Source organism: Hyperolius riggenbachi, chromosome 12 (assembly GCF_040937935.1).
Source record: "Hyperolius riggenbachi isolate aHypRig1 chromosome 12, aHypRig1.pri, whole genome shotgun sequence".
Taxonomy (NCBI): domain Eukaryota; kingdom Metazoa; phylum Chordata; class Amphibia; order Anura; family Hyperoliidae; genus Hyperolius; species Hyperolius riggenbachi.
The window spans coordinates 23021971-23046237 of record NC_090657.1 but is presented as its reverse complement, the minus strand read 5'-3'; the positions used below and the strand labels follow the sequence as shown (position 1 = coordinate 23046237).

The 24267-nt window shown below is 49.5% G+C and overlaps 2 protein-coding genes across 6 annotated transcripts in view; one reads left to right on the top strand and one right to left on the bottom strand.

Annotated features, from left to right (window-relative positions):
* Positions 1-24267, bottom strand: part of LOC137541345 (VID27-like protein) — a 353729-nt gene that overhangs the window by 220174 nt on the left and 109288 nt on the right. The window lies entirely within an intron of this gene.
* Positions 1-24267, top strand: part of LOC137540826 (uncharacterized) — a 111530-nt gene that overhangs the window by 85400 nt on the left and 1863 nt on the right. For all 5 annotated transcript variants that reach the window (XM_068261991.1, XM_068261990.1, XM_068261992.1 and 2 more), the window contains one exon: positions 21499-21756. In XM_068261991.1, coding sequence (XP_068118092.1) covers positions 21499-21756 — 258 coding nt within the window. The remainder of the gene's footprint in view (positions 1-21498; positions 21757-24267) is intronic.

Here is a 24267-nt window from a genome sequence, read left to right as displayed (position 1 = left end):
GGAGGAAGGGTCGCTAACAGAGCGAGGAACCGCCTCTAACAGTAAGGTCGGTTCTCGAGGTCGGACAGGCCAGGTCGTACACACACGGACAGATACAGTACAAGATCAGGAGACAAAGGCGGAGTCTAAGTACAGACAGGGTTCGGCAACGGGGTATCAGAAATAGCGAGGTACAGAATCAGGAGGCTGAGGCGGAGTCTAGGAACGAGCCGGGGATCGGCAACAGAGTATCAGAAATATCGAGGTACAAGATCAGAGTTCAGGAGGGTAGTCAAGGCAGGCAAAAGTCATAACAGATAATCACAATCAAACTAGTACTTTAGCTATCAACAGAATCTCGGGTCCGTTAAAAATGGCGCCAGTTATCGTAGTTAAAAAACGGTGCCCCATAGAGAACCACTATCGCTAGTTATTTTTCGTTTTTGACAGCTAAAAAACGGCGCCGGCTTTAAAAACGATATTTATCGTTTATATTTGTATTGCTCCCAAACGATAATTTTCGTTTTAACCCTTGCTTTGCTGCCGTTTTGAAAATATCTGCCCGCCGGCTTTAATGTTTAATAGCAAAGCCCCCTTAAAAGCTAAAAACACCAAATTTGCAGGGAATGTTAAGAAGAAAATTGTGAACAAGAGGAAACATTTTTTTTCAAAAACACCTTATAGTTTTTGAGAAAATCGATTTTGAATATTCTTCTTCTGACCGTGGGAAAATTAAACGCCCGCCGACTTTAGCGGTTAATAGCAAAGCCCCTTTAAATGCCAGAAACACCAAATGTGTAGGGAATGTTAAGAAAAATAGTGGGAACACGAAGAAAAAAAAATTGTTCAAAAAGACCTTATAGTTTTTGAGAAAATCGATCTTAAATCTTCAAAGGAAATGTAACTATTTAAATCGCGTACTGACATTCCCGTGGAAACTTTTTCCGCCGACTTTAGCAGTTAATAGCAAAGTCCCCTTAAATTCTAGCAACACCAAACTTGCAGGATATGTTAAAAAGATACTGGGAAACAATATTTAAAAAAAAAATTGAAATTTTTTTTTTTTAAATTAAAATTTTTGGGTTATGTTCAGAGTGTGGGAAAAGTTTTGAAAAAAATGACGTGGGGTCCCCCCTCCCGAGCCTCTGTAACCCCTTGTCTCCCATGCAGGCTTGGATAGCCAGAATGCGGAGCCCTGGCCGACTGGGGCTTCGCACCCTGAGCTATACCAGCCCGCATGGTCCATGGTATGGGGGGGGGCTTCGGGGGGGAGGGGCGGCCAAGCCTTCCCCTCCCCCCCGGAGCCCTTGTCCATGCCATGGACAAGGGGCTCTTCCCCACCTCCGGTGCCCCAGGAGGAGGTGGGGGCGACGACTCCCTGGGGGGGGGGTTCATGGTGGCATCTGGTAGTCCCCTTTAAGAAGGGGAACCCAGATGCCTGCCCCCCTCCCAGGAGAAATGAGTATAGGGGTGCAGGAGTACCCCTTACCCATTTCCATAAAGGGTTAAATGAAATAAAAACACAACAACGAGAAAAGTCCTTTAATGTTCTAAATTAACCAGAAATACTTACCTGTACCTTTAAGAAAAAAATCCCACGTCAATTAGGTCCCACGACAGTATCCTCCATCTTGCGACCTTCAGTTACATGTTGATTGAAGATCTCCGCCGCCCCGACGCCACACACGCCGCCTCCGCCGCACTCACTGCTCTTAGCTATACTTAGTATAGCTAAGAGCAAAAAGCACCTTTAAATTTTAGCTCCAATGGTCCCCATTGGTTCCTTAACAGACCAATGGGGATCAGGAGGATCCCCATTGGTCGATAAGGAACCAATGGGGAGCCTTGGAGCCAAAATTTAAAGATGCTTTTTGTTCTCAGCTATACTTAGTATAGCTGAGAGTTGCGTCTATGCATCTATATAGACGCATTAGCGCTAGCTGCCGCTGCCCTCCCTGCCTCCCCCCACCTGTCACCCTCACCCATGCTGGCACCCATGGGTGCATTGGGTGCCAGCATGGGTGAGGGTGACAGGTGGGGGGAGGCAGGGAGGGCAGCGGCAGCTAGCGCTAATGCGTCTGTATAGACGCATAGACGCAACTCTCAGCTATACTTAGTATAACTGAGAGCAGTGCGGCGGAGGCGGCGTGTGTGGCGTCGGGGCGTCGGAGATCTTCAATCAACATGTATCAGAAGATCGCAAGATAGAGGATACTGTCGTGGGACCTGATTGGCGTGGGATTTTTTCTTAAAGGTACAGGTAAGTATTTGTGGTTAATTTAGAACATTAAAGGACTTTTTTCGTTGTTGCGTTTTTATTTCATTTAACCCTTTGTGGAAATGGGTAAGGGGTACTCCTGCACCCCTATACTCATTTCTCCTGGGAGGGGGGTGGGCATCTGGGGGTCCCCTTCTTAAAGGGGACTCCCAGATGCCACCATGAACCCCCCCAGGGAGTCGTCACCCCCGCCTCCACCTGGGGCAAGGGAGGCGGGGAAGAGCCCCTTGTCCATGGATTGGACAAGGGGCTCCGGGGGGGGAGGGGGAGGCTTGGCCGCCCCTCCCCCCCGGAGCCCCCCCATACCATGGACCATGCGGGCTGGTATAGCTCAGGGTGCGAAGCCCCAGTCGGCCGGGGCTCCGCATTCTGGCTATCCCAGCCTGCATGGGAGACAAGGGGTTACAGAGGCTCGGGAGGGGGGACCCCACGTCATTTTTTTTTCCCACGCCAATATATCCTCGGAAATGATCCAACGAATAACAATATCCTCTTATCTTGCGATCTTCAATTAACTTGATTGAAGATCTCCCACGCCAATTAAAATACTATACCTTACAATGCGTCCTGCGTAGGGACGCATAGCACGGCTCCCGCTAGGCCTGAACGATTTTAGGAAAAAATTGAATCGAGCGATTTCTGCCCAAAATTGCGATTTCGATTCGATTCACGATTTCCTTCAAATCAAGCTTTGTTCCCCCTTTTTGCCTGTTTGTTCTCCCTCTGTCCCCCTGTCTCTCTCTTGCCCCCTTTGTGTCTTTGTGCCCGCTCTGTTTCTCTCTCACAGGAGGTGTCTGCCTCTGTGCCCACTCTGTGTCTCTCTGTGCCTCCTCTGTCCCCAAACTGCATCAGTTCTGGACATGGCTTCCAGCACGAGTCCAGCGATGCCCGTCTATCCACTTTGTCTCCTGCAGGCTCTAATGCATAGTATACTTCCTGTATGTCATGTGACATTCAGGAACCCAGAATTTTGCCAAGCACAAGAGCCGGCAGACGGCTATAGAGGACGGACAGCGTTTCGAATTGTGCAGCAGGTATGTCCAACGCTGCGGGCCGCACGCGCCGGGACTTTGGGGGAAGTTTGAAGCAGCTTCTTCAAACTTCCCCCATGTGGAAATGACGTGATCACGATAATTGCAGCTTTCACGATTCCAAAATTGTGATCTTGGTGATCACGATTTCGGTTTAAATTCGATTTATCTTTCAGGCTTAGCTCCCGCTGTCCTCCCCGCCTCCTCACCTGTCACCCTCACCTAGCCTGGCACCTGGTGCACCCATGGGTGCACCGGGTGCCACCCTAGGTGAGGGTGACAGGTGCAGGCAGGTGGGGAGAGATCGCGGGAGCCAGCGCTATACGTCCTGCACAGGACGCATCCTAAGGTATAGTAACCGCCTCATAAATGAGCCGGTTCTTTTTGTATTGAATCAAATGAATCGATTCATTTGATTCAATACAAAAAGAACCTGAAAATGAGCCGGTTCTTTTTGTATTGAATCAAATGAATCGATTCATTTGATTCAATACAAAAGGAACCTGAAAATGAGCCGGTTCTTTTTGTATTGAATCAAATGAATCGATTCATTTGATTCAATACAAAAAGAACCGGCTCATTTATGAGCCGGTTACTATACCTTAGGATGCGTCCTGTGCAGGACGTATATCGCTGGCTCCCGCGATCTCTCCCCACCTGCCTGCACCTGTCACCCTCACCTAGGGTGGCACCCGGTGCACCCATGGGTGCACCAGGTGCACCCATGGGTGCACCAGGTGCCAGGCTAGGTGAGGGTGACAGGTGAGGAGGCGGGGAGGACAGCGGGAGCTGTGCTATGCGTCCCTACGCAGGACGCATTGTAAGGTATAGTATTTTAATTGGCGTGGGAGATCTTCAATCAAGTTAATTGAAGATCGCAAGATAAGAGGATATTGTTATTCGTTGGATCATTTCCGAGGATATATTGGCGTGGGAACATTTTTTTAAAGGTACAGGTAAGTATTTGTGGTTAATTAAGATTATTAAAATACTTTTCTCGTGGTTGTGTTTTTATTTCATTTAACCCTTTGTGGAAATGGGTAAGGGGTACTCCTGCACCCCTATACTCATTTCTCCTGGGAGGGGGGTGGGCATCTGTGGGTCCCCTTCTTAAAGGGGACTCCCAGATGCCACCATGAACCCCCCCCCCCCCAGGGAGTCGTCGCCCCCACCTCCTCCTGGGGCACCGGAGGTGGGGAAGAGCCCCTTGTCCATGGATTGGACAAAGGCTCCGGGGGGGGGGGGGGCTTGGCCGCCCCTCCCCCCAGAGCCCCCCCATACCATGGACCATGCGGGCTGGTATAGCTCAGGGTGCGAAGCCCCAGTCGGCCGGGGCTCCGCATTCTGGCTATCCTAGCCTGCATGGGAGACAAGGGGTTACAGAGGCTCGGGAGGGGGGGACCCCACGTCGTTTTTTTTTTTTTATTTATTTCCCACACTCAGAAGATTAAAAAAAAATTGATAGCAAATTTAAAAAAAAAAAATGACGTGGGGTCCCCCCTCCCGAGCCTCTGTAACCCCTTGTCTCCCATGCAGGCTGGGATAGCCAGAATGCGGAGCCCCGGCCGACTGGGGCTTCGCACCCTGAGCTATACCAGCCCGCATGTTCCATGGTATGGGGGGGCTACGGGGGGGAGGGGCGGCCAAGCCTCCCCCTCCCCCCCCGGAGCCCCTTGTCCAATCCATGGACAAGGGGCTCTTACCCGCCTCCCTTGCCCCAGGTGGAGGCGGGGGCGACGACTCCCTGGGGGGGGGTTCATGGTGGCATCTGGGAGTCCCCTTTAAGAAGGGGACCCCCAGATGCCCACCCCCCTCCCAGGAGAAATGAGTATAGGGGTGCAGGAGTACCCCTTACCCATTTCCACAAAGGGTTAAATGAAATAAAAACGCAACAACGAAAAAAGTCCTTTAATGTTCTAAATCAGTGGTCCTCAAACTAAGGCCCGCGGGCCGAATGTGGCCCTCTGAGGCTTTTTCACTGGCCCCCCAAACACAAAATGTATATCTTATAGATGTAGTCTTCTGCACTGTAAATGTTGCGCCCCGCATATAGAATAGCAGTGCTGGCACCACCCATCCAACTACTGTAGAAGCCAGCAAGCAGTCATTCACTGGCTTCCAATTCTGCATCAGGTGGCACTGCTGTCCAATTGGATGGCAAGTTGGCAACTGAGTATGCTTCACTGTCTGGCACACAAACGTTCTTCAGGCGCTGCATGATTGAATGGCTGCTGCTGGGAGTTCTCCTCCGAGCACAATTGGGGGGGAACGACACTCTATACCTAGACTCAATGTAATGTTTTTCAACTTCATTTTATGTATGTTTCGGCCCCCCAGCAGTCTGAAGTATGTTGTCCTGGCCCTTGACCGGAAAAGTTTGGGGACCTCTGTTCTAAATTAACCACAAATACTTACCTGTACCTTTAAGAAAAAATCCCACGCCAATCAGGTCCCACGACAGTATCCTCTATCTTGCGATCTTCTGATACATGTTGATTGAAGATCTCCGCCGCCCCGACGCCACACACGCCGCCTCCGCCGCACTGCTCTCAGCTATACTTAGTATAGCTGAGAGTTGCGTCTATGCGTCTATACAGACGCATTAGCGCTAGCTGCCGCTGCCCTCCCTGCCTCCCCCCACCTGTCACCCTCACCCATGCTGGCACCCAATGCACCCATGGGTGCCAGCATGGGTGAGGGTGACAGGTGGGGGGAGGCAGGGAGGGCAGCGGCAGCTAGCGCTAATGCGTCTATATAGATGCATAGACGCAACTCTCAGCTATACTAAGTATAGCTGAGAACAAAAAGCATCTTTAAATTTTGGCTCCAAGGCTCCCCATTGGTTCCTTATCGACCAATGGGGATCCTCCTGATCCCCATTGGTCTGTTAAGGAACCAATGGGGACCATTGGAGCTAAAATTTAAAGATGCTTTTTGCTCTTAGCTATACTAAGTATAGCTAAGAGCAGTGAGTGCGGCGGAGGCGGCGTGTGTGGCGTCGGGGTGGCGGAGATCTTCAATCAACATGTAACTGAAGGTCGCAAGATGGAGGATACTGTCGTGGGACCTAATTGACGTGGGATTTTTTTCTTAAAGGTACAGGTAAGTATTTCTGGTTAATTTAGAACATTAAAGGACTTTTCTCGTTGTTGTGTTTTTATTTCATTTAACCCTTTATGGAAATGGGTAAGGGGTACTCCTGCACCCCTATACTCATTTCTCCTGGGAGTAGGGCAGGCATCTGGGTTCCCCTTCTTAAAGGGGACTCCCAGATGCCACCATGAACCCCCCCCCAGGGAGTCGTCGCCCCCACCTCCTCCTGGGGCACCGGAGGTGGGGAAGAGCCCCTTGTCCATGGATTTGACAAGGGCTCCGGGGGGGAGGGGAAGGCTTGGCCGCCCCTCCCCCCCGAAGCCCCCCCATACCATGGACCATGCGGGCTGGTATAGCTCAGGGTGCGAAGCCCCAGTCGGCCGGGGCTCCGCATTCTGGCTATCCCAGCCTGCATGGGAGACAAGGGGTTACAGAGGCTCGGGAGGGGGGACCCCACGTCATTTTTTTCAAAACTTTTCCCACACTCTGGACATAACCCAAAAATTTTAATTTAAAAAAAAAAATAAAATTTTTCAATTTTTTTTTTTTAAATATTGTTTCCCAGTATCTTTTTAACATATCCTGCAAATTTGGTGTTGCTATTAACTGCTAAAGTCGGCGGAAAAAGTTTCCACGGGAATGTCAGTACGCGATTTAAATAGTTACATTTCCTTTGAAGATTTAAGATCGATTTTCTCAAAAACTATAAGGTCTTTTTGAACAATTTTTTTTTCTTCGTGTTCCCACTATTTTTCTTAACATTCCCTACACATTTGGTGTTTCTGGCATTTAAAGGGGCTTTGCTATTAACCGCTAAAGTCGGCGGGCGTTTAATTTTCCCACGGTCAGAAGAAGAATATTCAAAAATCGATTTTCTCAAAAACTATAAGGTCTTTTTGAAAAAAACATTTTTCCTCTTGTTCACAATTTTCTTCTTAACATTCCCTGCAAATTTGGTGTTTTTAGCTTTTAAGGGGGCTTTGCTATTAAACATTAAAGCCGGCGGGCAGATATTTTCAAAACGGCAGCAAAGCAGGGGTTAAAACGATAAATATCGTTCAGGCAGGACCAAAAAAAAAAAAAAACAGTTTTAAAACGATAAATTTCGTTCTGCACTATTTTAACCTTTAAAACGATAAATATCGTTTTAAACATATATCGGGCAGAAGGGGGCGCCATTTTTTTGCCGGCGCCATTTTTCACTAGACGCACAGAATCTAGCTAAGTGTAGGATTACAGCTCCAGCTGGTCCCGGCACACTTGCGGATCTGACTACGGATCTGGGTGCTCCCACATATGTGATCGCAACGCCAGACAAAGAGCAAGTGAACAGCCAGCAGTATATATACACAAGGACCTCTCCAGGACCTCCCTAATTGCTGGACCAATGAGAGTTGTGGAAAATGTCAGCTGACCCGCCTGGTCAGCTGACTCACTTCTGGCTGTTATTTAAACTCAGCCTCTGAGCGCGCGCGCGTGTCACTCTGAGCCTTGGTGGACTATCCGTCCCAGCCACACCAGTACTGTCTAGCAATGTATTTTGTGAACCGCCTCCAATGCGGATTCCGCCGTTCTCAACGCGGATTCCGCCGTTCCCAATGCGGATTCCGCCGCTCTGCCTAAGCGGCATGCGGCGGTTTTTCCGCGTTGTGACGCCCTGCTGGACGCGGAAACAGCCGCCTCACTATGAGAGACGGCGGCTCTTCCGCGTTTCCTCACAGTACCCCCCCCCCCCCCCCCGAGGAGTGGACTCCGGACAACTCCCACCAGGTTTCTCGGGATGTAAGGCATGAAATTCTCTCCTTAATTCGTCTGCATGCATGCGCGTCCCCGGAACCCATTGCCTCTCCTCAATGCCGTACCCTTTCCAGTGTACGAGATATTGTACCGAGTTTTGTACAGAGCGTGAATCTAGAATCTTTTCCACCTCATATTCGGGTTGGGCATCTACCAAGACAGGAGGAGGAGGAGTGGGACCCACCTGGACTGCTGGTTTAAGAAGGGATACATGGAAGGACCTTACCCCCCGCATGCTAGTGGGAAGATCAATGGTATAAGTAAAATCGTTGATTTTCTTAGCAACCGGGAATGGACCCACAAACCTGGGACCGAGCTTATTAGAAGGTTGTCTAAGGGTCAAGTGACGTGTGGACACCCAGACCAAGTCTCCTGGTCGGAACTTCCACTCCAACGACCGTCTCCTGTCAGCTTGACCCTTCTGACTCAAAAAGGCCTTCTCCAGGTTACTTCTTACCGTCCCCCAAAGGTCCTTAAATGACCTTTGCCAGGCCTCCAGGGCTGGAAACAGAGTGGAGGCTATAGGTAATGGGGAAAATTTGGGTGGTCTCCCCGTCACTACCTGAAAAGGAGAGAACCCGGAGGACGAGTTTTTTAAATTGTTTTGGGCAAATTCTGCGAAGGGCAGGAATCTGACCCAATCGTCCTGCGCCTCTGCCACATAACACCTTAACAACTGCTCTAAAGACTGATTTATCCTCTCAGTCTGGCCATTGGTCTGTGGGTGATAGCCAGATGAGAAAGACAGCTTTATGCCCATGAGCTGACAAAAAGCTTTCCAAAATCGTGAGACAAATTGGACTCCCCTGTCTGAAACTATGTCTTCGGGAATGCCGTGTAATCGGAAGACATGAGTGATAAACAACTCGGCCAATTCCTGAGCCGAGGGGAGTCCTTTCAAAGGCACAAAATGGGCCATTTTGCTAAATCGGTCGACTATCACCCAAATGACCGCCATACCTTCAGATCTGGGAAGCTCACCCACAAAATCCATGGACAGGTGGGTCCACGGCTCAATCGGGGTGGGCAAAGGCTGCAAAGTACCGACAGGTGCCAGCCGGGAGGGTTTACTCTTGGCACATATCACACACTCCTTCACGTATTCCTTGCAATCCGCTGCCAAGGAAGGCCACCAGGCGCATCTGGCTACCAGATCCTGTGTTCTAGATGCCCCAGGATGCCCTGCATTCCTATGCGCATGGAACATCTCAAGAACCTGGAGGCGAAATGGCAGAGGCATGAACAGGACCCCTGCGGGCTTCCCTTCCTGCTGAAAGGGAGCCAACGTCTCCCTCCAATCCTCCCAAGTTCCAGTGGCTGCCAGAATCAACCTCTGGGGAATAATGGTCTCTGGAATGGAGGGCTGTGCTGTCTCTGACTCAAAACATCGGGATAAAGCATCCGCCTTAACATTCTTGCTCCCCGGGGTGTACGTTATAATAAAACTGAACCTGGAGAAAAATAACGACCATCGAGCCTGACGAGGGCTCAACCTCTTAGCCCCCTCGATGTACTCTAAGTTTTTGTGATCGGTGTAAACCGTGATGGTATGCTCAGCTCCCTCTAACCAATGTCGCCATTCCTCGAAAGCCAATTTAATGGCCAGGAGCTCCCTGTTGCCAATATCGTAATTTCTCTCTGCAGGGGAGAACCTGCGAGAGAAATAAGCACACGGGTGCATTCTACCCTTTTGCATTTTGCATTCAAAATTTTAGTGGTTTATCGTCCCCCCGGAGATGCTGACCCTTTCCTACAGGAATTCCCAGAACTTCTGGCCATGCTGGCTCTGTCTTATCCGAGATGGATCATCCTTGGTGACTTCAACATCCGGGCTGATAACACTCAATCACAAGATGCAAATGAACTAATAAATCTCATGGGTGGACTAGGCTTCACACAAGTTGTAAAATCAGCTACCCACAGAGGAGGGCATACGCTAGACTTACTGTTCCACCTTGGAATGGACATTAGTAACATAACAGTAACCCCAGTGGTATGGTCAGACCATCACATAATACAGTTTAGTATTGAACATCACCCTATCAAGCAGCTCCCTAAAGAAACAATCAAAACCCGTCCCCTGAGTAAATTAACACCGGAGAGGATAACTGCCAACCTGGATTTTACAAATCTGCTCCACAGTCAAATGGACCCAAACTCTCTAGTAACCCAGTACAACAACACGATATATGAAACACTTGACAGTATTGCCCCATGGCGCACCAAATCAGCAACCAAAAAGCAGAAAGCTAATTGGTTTGACAAAACCATCATGGATCTAAAAAAAAGGGCGCAGACTAGAAAGACAGTGGCGTAAATCAGGGACTGGGGAGCACAAATCTAGCCTAGTTCAACACCTCAGACAATACCAACAAGCAATAACCAAGAAAAAATCAGACTTTATCTCGCACAAAATATCTACAGCCAACAACAGAGCTGCTCAACTCTTCCACACAGTGGAATCACTCTGCAATCCTTCCTGCCTAAAAGCCCCAACCACATACTCCAGGGAAAGGTGTGAAGAATTCTCTGCCTTCTTCACAAACAAGGTGTCTACCATCCGTGCCAGCATTACACCAACAACATCAATTGACCACTGGACGTTGCATATGCCTACTACCGTACCACCATGGCAAGTCTTTGACACTCTGAGTATAGAAGATTTTGGAATTCTCATTCAAAGTCTCCGCCCCACTACCTGCGACCTGGATCCTGGCCCAACTGGATCCTTAATGCAGTGCCCAGCGCTGTTCAGGCCAGCACTTCACAAAATCACTCAGTGCTCCTTGCAAAGTGGACTTTTCCCAGAAGAACTAAAGAAAGCAATCATAAAACCCCTCCTGAAGAAACCATCACTAGATCCTGATTCTGTAACCAACTACAGACCTGTGGCGAACTTACCATTCCTATCAAAAGTTATCGAGAAAGCAGTCGCCAACCAGCTAGAAGCCAGGCTTACAGATAACAACATCTTTGATACTTTTCAGTCAGGATTCAGGAAAAGGCACAGCACTGAAACAGCATTAGTCCGAGTAATGAATGATCTACTTACTGCAAGGGACAAGGGTGATTGCTCAATTCTGATTCTTCTTGACTTGTCAGCAGCATTTGATACTGTGGACCATGAAATACTAATCCAGCGACTGAAGAATTACTGTGGCCTAAGGGGTACTGTTCTTAGCTGGTTTCAGACCTTCCTATCTGGCAGGACACAGCAAGTATGTCTGGGCACACACTACTCTAATCCAGTGCCACTTGCCTATGGAGTTCCACAGGGTTCTGTACTATCACCATTACTCTTTGCAGTCTACATGCTCCCACTGGGCAAAATAATCCAGAACTATGGTTTAGGATACCATTGTTATGCAGATGACACACAACTGTATCTGTCCTTCAAGCCTGGCACCCAAGACCCATCAGCATCCATAAATGCGTGTCTAGTGGATTTACAAAATTGGATGAACACCAGCTGGCTGAGGCTGAACTCTGACAAAACAGAGGTGTTGGTGGTAGGTGGTCCACACATGATGGATAAAGTTCAAAACGCTCACCACCTCAAACTAGCAATTGGGGGAGATACTGTACAGTATAAAGACTCTGTGCGAAACCTTGGGGTGATCCTGGATGGAAATCTAAAACTCAGACAGCAGGTATCAGCTGTCGTCAAGTCTTCCTTCTTCCATCTAAGAAATATAGCGAAAATAAAACACCTAATCCCAGCTGAAGACCTACCTGCCCTGGTTCACGCATTTGTATCCTCCCGCCTAGACTACTGCAACGCCCTGTTAATCGGATCTACAGATAAGGTTCTGCGCCCCTTACAGCTAGTACAGAATGCTGCAGCCAGACTCCTAGCCAATGCCCCCCGCAGCTCACACATCACCCCAGTACTGCAAACTCTTCACTGGTTGCCAGTAAAATGGAGAATCAATTTTAAGATCTGCCTGCTGACATTCAAGGCTCTACACCACATGGGACCCAAATACATAGCGGATCTATTGGAACTTTATGCCCCTCCACGCACCCTCCGCTCTGCCAACAAGATGAAGCTGGTTATTCCCAGGATACACTTAACATTTGGTGCTCGGGCCTTTTCCTATGCAGCCCCTACTCTATGGAACTCACTTCCACAATCAGTACGAGAGGCTCCTTCTCTGGACAGCTTTAAAAAAAGGCTAAAAACTCACCTCTTTTCCCTAGCCTTTGAGACTGCATAATGCAGGGTCACAGCGCTTTGAGTCCCCAGGGAGAAAAGCGCTATATAAATATTATTGTTATTGTTGTTACCCTGCAAGCCTGACCGCTGAGACAGCACAGCCCCCACCCCAACCTCCGAGGCATCCACCTCCACAATGAACGGGAAAGACGTATCCACATGTCTGAGGATAGGTGCTGAACAGAATAGGCCCTTCAGGGTGGTAAAAGCATGTAAAGCCTCAGGAGACCAGTGAGTGGTATCTGCCCCCTTTTTAGTAAGACTGGTAAGGGGAGAAATGACCGTGGAGTACCCCTTTATAAACCTTCTATAATAATTGGCGAAGCCAAGAAAGCGCTGAAGGGATTTCAACCCAACCGGCTGTGGCCATTCCAGAACAGCGGAGACCTTGGCAGGATCCATGGACAGGCCCGTGGTGGAAATTATGTACCCCAAGAAAGCGACAGATGTTACTTCAAAGATGCACTTTTCAAGCTTTGCGTATAGGGAGTTCTGCCTTAACTGATTTAAAACAAACCTCACATGGTTTCTATGTTCAGAGAGATTGTTGGAGAAGATAAGGATATCATCTAGATAAACTAGAACGAATCTCCCCAACACCTCTCTGAATACCTCGTTAATGAGTTCCTGGAAAACGGCCGGAGCATTATATAGCCCGAAGGGCATCACCAGGTACTCATAATGCCCGTCTGGTGTATTAAAGGCCGTTTTCCACTCATCGCCCTTTCTTATGCGTATCAGATTGTACGCGCCCCGCAAATCTAGCGTAGAAAAAATCTTAGCGTCTGTAATCTGAGTGAACAAATCGTCTATCAGTGGCAGCGGATAGCGATTTTTTACTGTAATCTTGTTAAGACCACGATAGTCGATGCAGGGTCGCAGGCCTCCGTCCTTTTTAACAAAAAAGAAACCTGCTCCAGCAGGCAACCGGGACGGGCGAATGAAACCCTTGGCCAAATTTTCACGGATGTACTCCTGCATGGCCAATTTTTCGGGCCCTGACAGATTGTACAAATGGCCCCGGGGGGGTACACAACCTCAACGGAGATCAATGGGACAATCGAAATGGCAATCTGGGGGCAATTTGTCTGCTGCCTTGGGACAGAACACGTCGGAAAGTACTGGTCTGGTACCCCTCCCACCTGAATTCTGGTTTGCCCTAAGGTCAACTTCCCCAAACACCGCTGAAAACAACGAGGTGACCAAGTAGTTAACTGACCCTGGCCTGGGCCGTATCTCTTAAGAGGCACCCGTGGGCCGGTGCCATGGGCGGCCCCTCGAGGGGGGGCGCCCACCTATTGGCTATGTATTTTTATTATTATTATTTTTTTTTTCTTGTAAAAATGTTATCATTGGAAAAAAAAAAGTTGATTTCAGAGGGGGAGAGAGGGGGGAGGGGGGGGGGGGTCTGCGGCAGAGAGCACAACCACATGGAGGGGAACTCGCTCCCCCCCCCCTACTTCAGTACTGGGATGACCCAGCGCGTCATCCCCTAGCTGCATGTGGCTCTTTAGTGAGCCGGACTTCCCATCACTTCAGCTAGGTACGAGTCTCTGCCAGAGAGTCTCTAGCAGGCTGCTCCTGTGACTCATGAGTCGACTCATGAGTCAAATATTGCTGCCCTAGAATCTAGGCCAGCAATCTTTGATTCATGAGTCGATTCATGGGAGCAGCCAGAGCAAGTAGTAGCTGGAGCCTGACCATCTACCTGTAAATCACCACTGCATGTAAGCAGGGCCGGGCCGAGGCATAGGCTGGAGAGGCTCCAGCCTCAGGGCGCAGTGTAGGAGGGGGGCGCAGAATTCGTTCAGCTGTCATTCCTAATTGTGTTTGAAGCAGAAAGAAATATGAAAAGGGGATACATGGCAGTGACTGCAAGCCAGGTAACTACATATTTAGGTGTAGGGGAGGTTGTGGGCCCTGTGGCACCTCTTAGTCTAATAGCAATCAGTGTGTGACGGCTGGGGCGGAGGGATGGAGGGGCGCACTTTGGTGTCTCAGCCTTGGGTGCTGGAGGACCTTGTCCCAGCTCTGCATGTAAGCCAGAGAGAGCACATAGGATAGTTACTGCACAGCTGAGTACGGAGAGAGCAGAGGGGTGAGCACGCTGAGAGGAAGTTTGAATGAATGTTTATCAACAGTCAGTGCTGATGACTCACTCATTCAGCTCCTCTGCTGCTGCAGCATATCTCAGAGTGCCCGGGAAGATCTTCAGTGCTGGTGTTTGCTCTCCCTACATAACGGCATGATAACATTCAACTAGTGATTCAAACTCTCCTCCCCCAGACCCCACCATGAGCAAGGTACTCTGTGTGTAATCAGTATTTTTTCATATAACTTTCTCCATGATGTGACTCAGGTGATGCTTCTATTTCTACTTGGCTGGCTTGTGTGTGTTTCTCACCTAACTTTCACATTGCTGTTTCCATGTTTGCCTCTGCCAGTTTACTTGCATGTCTCACCCTTCTCTCTGTGTGCTATTCTATGTGTTATTCAGGGTATTGTCAGTGTGTTACGTCAGTCAGGCCTTCCATGTGTCTGTCTGTGTCTCTGTTTGTCTGTCTGTCTGTCTATCTATCTAGTCAGGCCTTCCATGTGGCTCTGTCTATCCTGTCAGGCCTTCCATGTGTCTCTCTGTCTGTCTATCTACCTATCTAGTCAGGCCTTCCATGTGTCTGTCTGTGTCTCGGTCTGTTTGTCTAGCTGTCTGTCTATCTATCTAGTCAGGCCTTCCATGTGTCTGTCTGTCTGTCTATCTATCTAGTCAGGCCTTCCATGTGTCTATCTATCTATCTATCTATCTATCTATCTATCTATCTATCTATCTATCTATCTATCTATCTATCTATCTAGTCAGGCCTTCCACTTGGCTGTCTGCCTCTCCTGTCATGCCTTCCATGTGGCCCATTTCCACTAATTCCGAATATGCAGTTTCCCTGCATGCAAGCGTGATGGGGAAATACTGCCTATTCAGACAATAGCATGCTGTCTGAATCGCATGCCGGTGCGATTCTGCACAGCCTGGAGTAGTTTTCCCCAGCACCTATCCAAATCTCTATAGCTGTGCATGGCATGGGTATAGCAATTTGGCTATGGCTTCGCAACAGGGCAGGTACCGTGTTCATTTCCAAACCTTTTTATGTTGGCCGCACTCTGCCAAATGGTTACTGGATGCAACCAAGTGCTAGATCTTTCAATCTAAATGGAGAGGGATCTATTAAGCCCCATCTACACCATGGGACATTGTAGCGATCCGGCGGCTCGATTAGCCGCCGGATCGCCTCTTCCGCGTTCCCGCCGCGCCCCCGCTCGCCGCATTCGATTCCCCGCTCGTGCCCGCTCGTCCCCGCCGGCGCCGCTTATCTCCCGCACGATTCCCTGCCATTGTCCCCTCGCGGGGATCGAGCAGGGAATCGGCGGTGCGGAGATCCGTCCTGTCGGATCTTATCAATCGAGCCGCATCAGCGGCTCGATTGATAAGGAGCATCGCTGCCGCATCTACGCGTGTAGATGCGGCTTAAGGGTCGGTTTCCACTAGGAGCTGTTCTGCTGCGGAGCCACAGCCTGAATTGCTAGGTTGTTCCATGCAAGGCTATAGTGATTTGGCTGCATGCTGCAAAAATCTGAAGAGATAGAGATAAGCAGCGTTTCCCTGCCCCTTTTGTATGTGGGGAAACACTGCAGATTATGCCTGGTTTTGGGCTCAGTGGAAATAGGCCCTCACTCGCACAACAGATTTTTAATAGATTTCACATTGAAATCTATGGAATTGCTGCCACCTGTCCACTGGTACACTTCCTCCTGTGTCCTATCTCTGTCCCCACTGGCTACCTGTTCCCCTGTGACCCCTTTGTATTAACACAGTCACAAAATGTACAGGTGCTGGCAGGGATGGAGACAGGACACAGGAGGAGCTTGCCGGCGGACAAGTGAAATGCTGCCTCTCTGTGTCTGTCTGTCATGTAGCTGTCTGTTTCTGTGCCACTTAAAAGCAAACCTGTGAGGAGAAAATGTTAGTTAGCTACTTACCTGGATACTCCAGAGGCTTTTGAGATCATTCACAAACTCACTTCTGCTGGCTGGTACCCTCTTTACCTTTTGTGGCTACGTTCCCATTAGTGTATGAGCGCGACCATACTACGCAAGTTCAATTTCGGTCTGTGCATGCCCAGTAGCACGAATCTGCTCATACACACAGGAAAAAGCCATGCATGCGTACCTTCGTACTACTGGGCATGTATGGACCATACTCAGATCTGAGCTGATTAGATGTCCCCATACATGAAAGGCAACATGGCCACAAAAGCAAGGCTGTATGGCTACTTTCTATTTCAGCAAGCGCTGGGTAATAACATTTAGAGAGCATTAAAATGTCCATTTTTAACTTCCTGTAAACCTCCCTTATCAACGTGACCTGACTTGCAACAGGAGCAGGGGGGCCCAAAGTTATCACTTTGCTTAGGGCCCAGTTTGGTCTTTATCCGTCTCTGGAGTAGCCTGCTAGAGACTCTGGCAGAGACTCGTCTCTGCCCTAGATCAGCTCAGCTTCGTCTCTGAAGGCTCAATTTGCGGCGGGGACAGGGCGCCCCGAACGGGAGCAGGGTCAGAGGGGGGGATGACTTCTTCTTGGTTCTCCTTGGGCCCCCCCTCCTGTCACCATGCCCCTCCATAGGTCCACACTGCAGCCTTAACATCTAACGGAGCTCAGAGCCAGGGAAAGTGAGTGAGAAGCTGTTTATAATGCAGCGGCAGCGCTATGGAGGATCAGGGTGACAGGAGGGGGACCCCCGATGTCCGTCACAGCAGCAGCCCCCCCTTGGAGATACAGATACCTTCCCTCCCACCCTCCTACCCACCCCACAGTAGCAGCAGCAGCCCCCCTTGGAGATATTCTCCCACCACCCCACAGCAGCAGCCCCCCTGGAGATACCGTCCCTCCCATCCACCCCACAGCAGCAGCAGCAGCCCCACCTTGGAGATATTCTCCCAGCACCCCACAGCAGCAGCCCCCCCTTGGAGATATTCTCCCACCACCCCACAGCAGCAGCCCCCCTTTGGAGATACCCACCCCATAGCAGCCAATTGCAGATTTTAGGGTGAAATGATGCCCCATGATGATTATTTGGCACCTATGAGGGGGGCCCCATCCAAATTTTCGCAAGGGGGCACAGTGATTTCTAGTTACACCCCTGACTACTACCTAAACTGGGGATACCTATAGACCTGGCTATCTATACTGGGGACACCTATAGTATGTCTATATTGGGGACACCTATAGACCTGGCTACTTTATACTGTACTTATACTAATTATTTATATAGTGCCAACATATTATGCAGCGCTGTACAGAGTATGTATTGTTTTGTTACTAACTGTCCCACAGAGGGGCTCACAATCTAATCCCTACCATAGTCATAAGTGTATGTGTGTATCGTAGTCTAGGGCCAATTTGTAGGGGAAGGCCAATGAACTTATCTGTATCATGTTATTGGAATGTGGGAGGAAACCAGAGTGTCTGAAGGAAGCCCACATAGACACAGGGAGAACATAAAAACTCCTTGCAGATGTTGACCTGGCTGGATTGGAACCGGGAACCCAGCGCTGCAAGGCGAGAGCGCTAACCACTACGCCGCCATGCTGCCATACTACTGTACTGTATTGTACTGCCATCTTCAGCAGTACTTCAGAGTACGTAGTCATGTCACTGACTATCCTCTGAGGAGCTTACAATCTAATCCTGCCATAGTCTAATGTCCTACCATATTATTATTATGTAGTTATATAGCACTGGCATCTTCTGCAGCACTTTGCAGAGAACATAGTCATGTTACTGACTTTTCTCAGGGGAGCTCACATTCTAGTACCTACCACTATTTTGTGCGAGAGAGCACTGGCTAATGTGTGTTTTTTTTGGGGAACATTTCCTACTTGCTTTTTTATGGTCACTTTACTCATACCCGGGGAGAAAACATGGCCCCCACCGACTTTGGGCTGCACTCTTACTAGGAAATTTTAATTGGTCACACCCACTGTATATTATGGACACGCCCACTGCATTCTGTGGCCACGCCCATTTTTCACCAACGTCCTCCTGGGGAGGGGGGGGGGGGGCGCCATAGGTTTGGGGTGCCTAGGGGAGCCCAAACCCTAAATACAGCCCTGCCCGTGGCCCAATCTATTTGAGGTGAATGGAGTTGTAACCACGGCATGCCTAGGATAATAGTGGAGGTAGACATGTGCAATGCAAAAAACGATAATTGTTCCCCATGCAGTACCCCTATGGTGACCTTCACCTCCGGGGTCTGTGACAGAGCACGATTCCGTTGCAGAGGGGAATCGTCTACTGCCGTGACCTGAATGGGGGGTCTCACAGGGGTGAGAGGAATACCCAACTCCTGAGCAAACTCAAAGTTCATAAAATTGGCCGCTGAGCCCGAATCAATAAAAGCCTCAGTGGCCACAGATTTATTCTCCCATGTAATAGTACAGGGGAGAAGCAATTTCTTTTCTTTAAGGGGTGAAAATTGTGTGCCTAGGGTGTCATCCCCCACTACTCCTAGGCAAACTCGTTTCCCGACTTGTTCGGGCAGTTTCGCACCCTATGCCCTGCTTCTGAACAGTATAGGCATAGTTGTTCCGTCATTCTCCGCCTTCGCTCCACCTGGGTCAATTTTGATCGACCAATCTGCATTGGTTCAGGTGGAGGCAAGGCCGGAGGGGATGAGACAGACGGAGATGGCGTTACTAAAGGTGCGGCGGAGGGTGCCGCATAGGATGTCACCCTGACACGGTGACTGCCCCGAATCTGCCTCTGATGGCGTAATCGACGGTCGACTCGAATGGCCGATGTGATGGCCTCATCGACTGACCTGGGCTCGGGCAAAGTTAACATTAGATCGGAGACCTCCTCTGACAACCCAGACAAGAAGTAATCCATCAGGGCAAAACTGTCAAACCTGGCGGTGACTGACCATCTGCGAAACTCTGCCGCGTAATCCTCGACAGAGCCTCTGCCTTGTCGCAGAAGTTTGAGCTTGCGCTCAGAGGTTGCTGCAAGGTCAGGGTCATCGTATATCACGGCCATGGCCTTAAAAAATTCCTCTACCGAGGTCAGAGCTGTATCAGTGGGAGGCAGATTGTATGCCCAGGTCTGGGAGTCACCAGTTAACAATGTTTTAAATAAAGAGAACCCGTTGGGTCTCAGTCCCCGAGGATCGGGGTCTCAATTTGAAGTATGACAACACTCTACTCTTAAAATTCCGGAAGTCAGACTTGTGGCCGGAAAATTTATCTGGTACGGGCATCCGTATGTCATCACTAGGAGGGGATCGCACTGAATCAACTGACGTCTGAAGGGTTTGCACAGAGACTGTAAGGGCATCAATTAAAGCTTTGTGCTGGCCCAGTGCTTGCTGGATAATATCCACCGAAGTGGCAAGCACAGTTACAGGGTCAGCGCGTGCGTCCATAATTAATTGGTCTGGCGTTCTGTAACGATCGGTGAGCACAGAGAGTATCTGATTACCGGTGATCTGCAGTATCACTGGGAATACAGATATATACCAGATTATAAGTGATCTGCAGTATCACCGATAAACCGATATACTAGCTAACCTCTGTTCACCTGAGTAGAGTGTAGTGTTTGGTGTGACAGTAACACTTTGAGGACTAGGCCTCAGTGCAGCAAGGAGTACTGCACAGATTCCTTCCGCAGACCTGAGCTCTCCAAGATGGGAGGAATCAGACTGACAGTAGGAAGGATGTCTGAAAGTGACCCTCAGGAGGAAGGGTCGCTAACAGAGCGAGGAACCGCCTCTAACGGTAAGGTCGGTTCTCGAGGTCGGACAGGCCAGGTCATACACACACGGACAGATACAGTACAAGATCAGGAGACAAAGGCGGAGTCTAAGTACAGACAGGGTTCGGCAACGGGGTATCAGAAATAGCGAGGTACAGAATCAGGAGGCTGAGGCGGAGTCTAGGAACGAGCCGGGGATCGGCAACAGAGTATCAGAAATATCGAGGTACAAGATCAGAGTTCAGGAGGGTAGTCAAGGCAGGCAAAAGTCATAACAGATAATCACAATCAAACTAGTACTTTAGCTATCAACAGAATCTAGCTAAGTGTAGGATTACAGCTCCAGCTGGTCCCGGCACACTTGCGGATCTGACTACGGATCTGGGTGCTCCCACATATGTGATCGCAACGCCAGACAAAGAGCAAGTGAACAGCCAGCAGTATATATACACAAGGACCTCTCCAGGACCTCCCTAATTGCTGGACCAATGAGAGTTGTGGAAAATGTCAGCTGACTCGCCTGGTCAGCTGACTCACTTCTGGCTGTTATTTAAACTCAGCCTCTAAGCGCGCGCGTGTCACTCTGAGCCTTGGTGGACTATCAGTCCCAGCCACACCAGTACTGTCTAGCAATGTATTTTGTGAACCGCTTGCGGGGGCCGCCTCCAATGTGGATTCCGCCGTTCTCAACGCGGAATCCTCCGTTCCCAATGCGGATTCCGCCGCTCTGCCTAAGCGGCATGCGGCGGTTTTTCCGCGTTGTGACGCCCTGCTGGAGGCGGAAACAGCCGCCTCACTATGAGAGACGGCGGCTCTTCCGCGTTTCCTCACATGTGTAAAGGGCTACAATGGTCCAAAAAGCCCTCTTACTTAAAATGCTATGGAAAACAATCTTTTGTTTTACTACAGATGATGGTCAAACGTCCACATGTCCTTAAACTTGATTAGGTTCACAAATATTCCTGAGGGTCCCCATATGCCCAGATAGGCATCTTAGGTTTGACATTCCCAGGCAAAGTTGCTATCAGCAATCAGTTCTGCCAACAAACCGCCAATATAGAGCGTTAGCCCCCTTATATATATCTATACAAAGACACAGTGGTCAAGCCAATCAGAAATACTTTTTCCAAATAAGGTTATGGCTAGTATGTTACCAATATATTATATTACATATACTTACAGAATGTCCCTAATAAGGCATACCTATGAATATGCTGCAGGGAGACTTGGGCGCAGGATAAAGCAGATATAGTTTATAATTTAAATAACTCCAACTCCTTCTTCCCTCCGACTCCAAAATATATAGAGGATGAACGCCATTATCTGGACAAAAACCGTTGTGACCTCATCAAAAAGATTACAAATGTGGATCTGGTACTGGACAAACTGCTGGAGATGAAGTTAATAACAGGCGAGCAATATGATCTATTAATGGCCCAACCAACAAGACAACAGAAGATGAGAGGGCTTCTCAACGAAACAAGATACTGGTTGAACTCTGACAAAGACAAGGTGCTCGAATACCTGAAGAAGGAAAACCCACTATATCCAGGCTGGAGACAAGGTAAGATCATTTAGGTCGAACAAACTAAAACTTTCCTTGTTTTCTGTTCTGTTAAATCATTAACCTCCTGAATAAAAATAATTTAGATACAAACATTTGTAAACACGAATATGAATTCCAGTTTTCTATGTTTTTATTACAATTATGACCCCTTTAGTAAGACCAAGTACCAAGGAATGGTAGGAGTGCAAGAATCCATGTGGGTTTCAGGGGCGTAGCTAGAAATCATGGGGCCCCATAGCAAAATTTTGATGAGGATCCCCTAAAAAAAAGAAAAAAATTGGTGGGGAGAGGAGAGTGCAACTGGGTGGGGAGAAGGATGAGAGAGGAGGGTGTCACTGGATGGGGAGGAGAGTGTCACTGGGTGGGGAGGAGAGTGTCACTGAGTGGGGAGGAGGAGGGGAGAGAGAGTGCCACTGGGTGGGTAGAGGGTGCCACTGGGTGGGGAGGAGGATGAGAGAGGAGGGTGTCACTGGATGGGGAGGAGAGTGTCATGGGTGGGGAGGAAGAGGGGAGAGAGAGTGCCACTGGGTGGGTAGAGGGTGCCACTGGGTGGGGAGGAATGTGCCACTGGGTGGGGAGGAGGGCAGTGGAGGGTGCCACTGGGTGGGGAGGAGAGTGCCACTAGGTGGGGAGAAAGGTGCAACTGGGTGACTAGAGGGTGCCACTCAGTGGGGAGGAGGGTGCCACTGGGTGGGGTGGAGGGGAGAGGAGGAAGCCACTGGGTGGGGAGGAGGGGAGAGGAGGGTGCCATTGGGTGAAGAGGAGAGTGCCACTGGGTGGGGAGGAGCGGAAAAGAGGGTGCGGGGAAGACGAGGGTGCCACTGGGTGGGGAGGAGAATGTCACTGGGTGGGGAGGAGGGGAGAGGAGGGTGTCACTGGGTGGGGAGAAGGTTGCTACTGGGTGGGGAGGAGAATGTCACTGGGTGGGGAGGAGGGGGGAGGAGGGTGTCACTGGGTGGGGAGGAGAGTGCCACTGGGTGGGGAGAAGGGGAGAGGAGGATGCCACTGGTGGTAGAGGGTATCCCTGGGTGCCAGTGGGTGGGGAGGAGTGTGCCACTGGGTGTAGAGGAGAGTGCCAGTGAGTAGGAGGAGGGTGCCAGCGGGTTACAGGAGGGTGTCACTTGGTTGGGAGAAGAGTATAACTGGGTGGGGAGGAGGATGCCAGTGGGTAGGAGGAGGGTGCCACTCTGGATGGGGCGGAAGGTGCCAGTGTGCTACAGGAGCACGCCACTAGGCAGAGAGGAGGAATACAAATTGAGGCACCAGGAGCGAGGAGGAAGATACAGGGTGGGTAGGGATACCCAGCGCCAGTGCCCAATGCCAGTGGTGAGAGGAGGGAGGCGGGTGGATGAGCCGGAGCAGCCAAAATGATTTGTTCCTGACGCTGTAACACGGCCACTTCGCAATTTGGCTAGACTTTGGGTTCTGGCCGACACATATATGTTTTGTGCTGTGCTTGTACGATATGCCTGGCATAGAAAAGGCTATCGTACAAGCACAGCACAAGACATATAGTGGCATAGAAAAGTACTGTATTATTGCAGTGTTGATTAATGACACACACACCAGCACAATGTTCACAAGTCATATATTGTATTGAATTATTACAGCAATTGTGAGGCAATACAAGTATGCTATCTAACAGTTGAGGTGACCATGCATACTCCTACATGTTTTGTGATCACTTCCCTTTATCCAATAGGAAACACCTATAACATATCGCTTGACATGCAAATCATTCTAGGTTTGCCTTTTGTGAGCTAGGGGTACATAACAGGTTTATAGCACATCTGTAGTTTATTACACATAATTATTCATCCAACTTACATGCAGCCTATTCAAGGTATTTGTACAAATGTCTGGCAGAAAAGGGGCATATAAAAACAGGAGGAAAAAGATCTCATGCAGGTCCAGTAGGTAACAGAAATAACTGAACTCAGTGCTTCTGCCAGAATATGTTTTAAGTCCACCCAACCCAAGGGCACCCAAGCCAAAGCTTGGATACAAAATCAAATACTTGCCTAAGGAGAGCCTTGGGATCCTACTGAGGCTTACTTCTGCGTCCTACAGTCCCAATCACTGAGTATTAGGCCTGAACAATTTTAGGAAAAAATTGAATTGAGCGATTTCTGTCAGAAATTGCGATTTCGATTCGATTCACGATTTCCTTCAAATCAAGCTTTGTTCCCCCTGTCTCTCCTTGTGTCCCCTTTGCCTCTTCATGCCTCCTCTGGGTCTCTCTCTTGCCCCCTTTGTGTCTCTGTTCCCGCTCTGTTTCACTCTGTGTCTTTCTCTGTGCCCCCTCTGTGTCTCTCTTTGTGCCCCCTCTGTGTCTCTCTGTGCCTCCTCTGTCCCCCAAGCTGAATCAGTACTGGACATAGCTTGCAGAACGAGTCCAGTGATGCCCGTCTAACCACTTCGCCTCCTGCAGGCTCTAATGCACAGAATACTTCCTGTATGTGACATACAGGAACCCAGAGTTTTTCCAAGCACAGGAGCCGGCAGAGG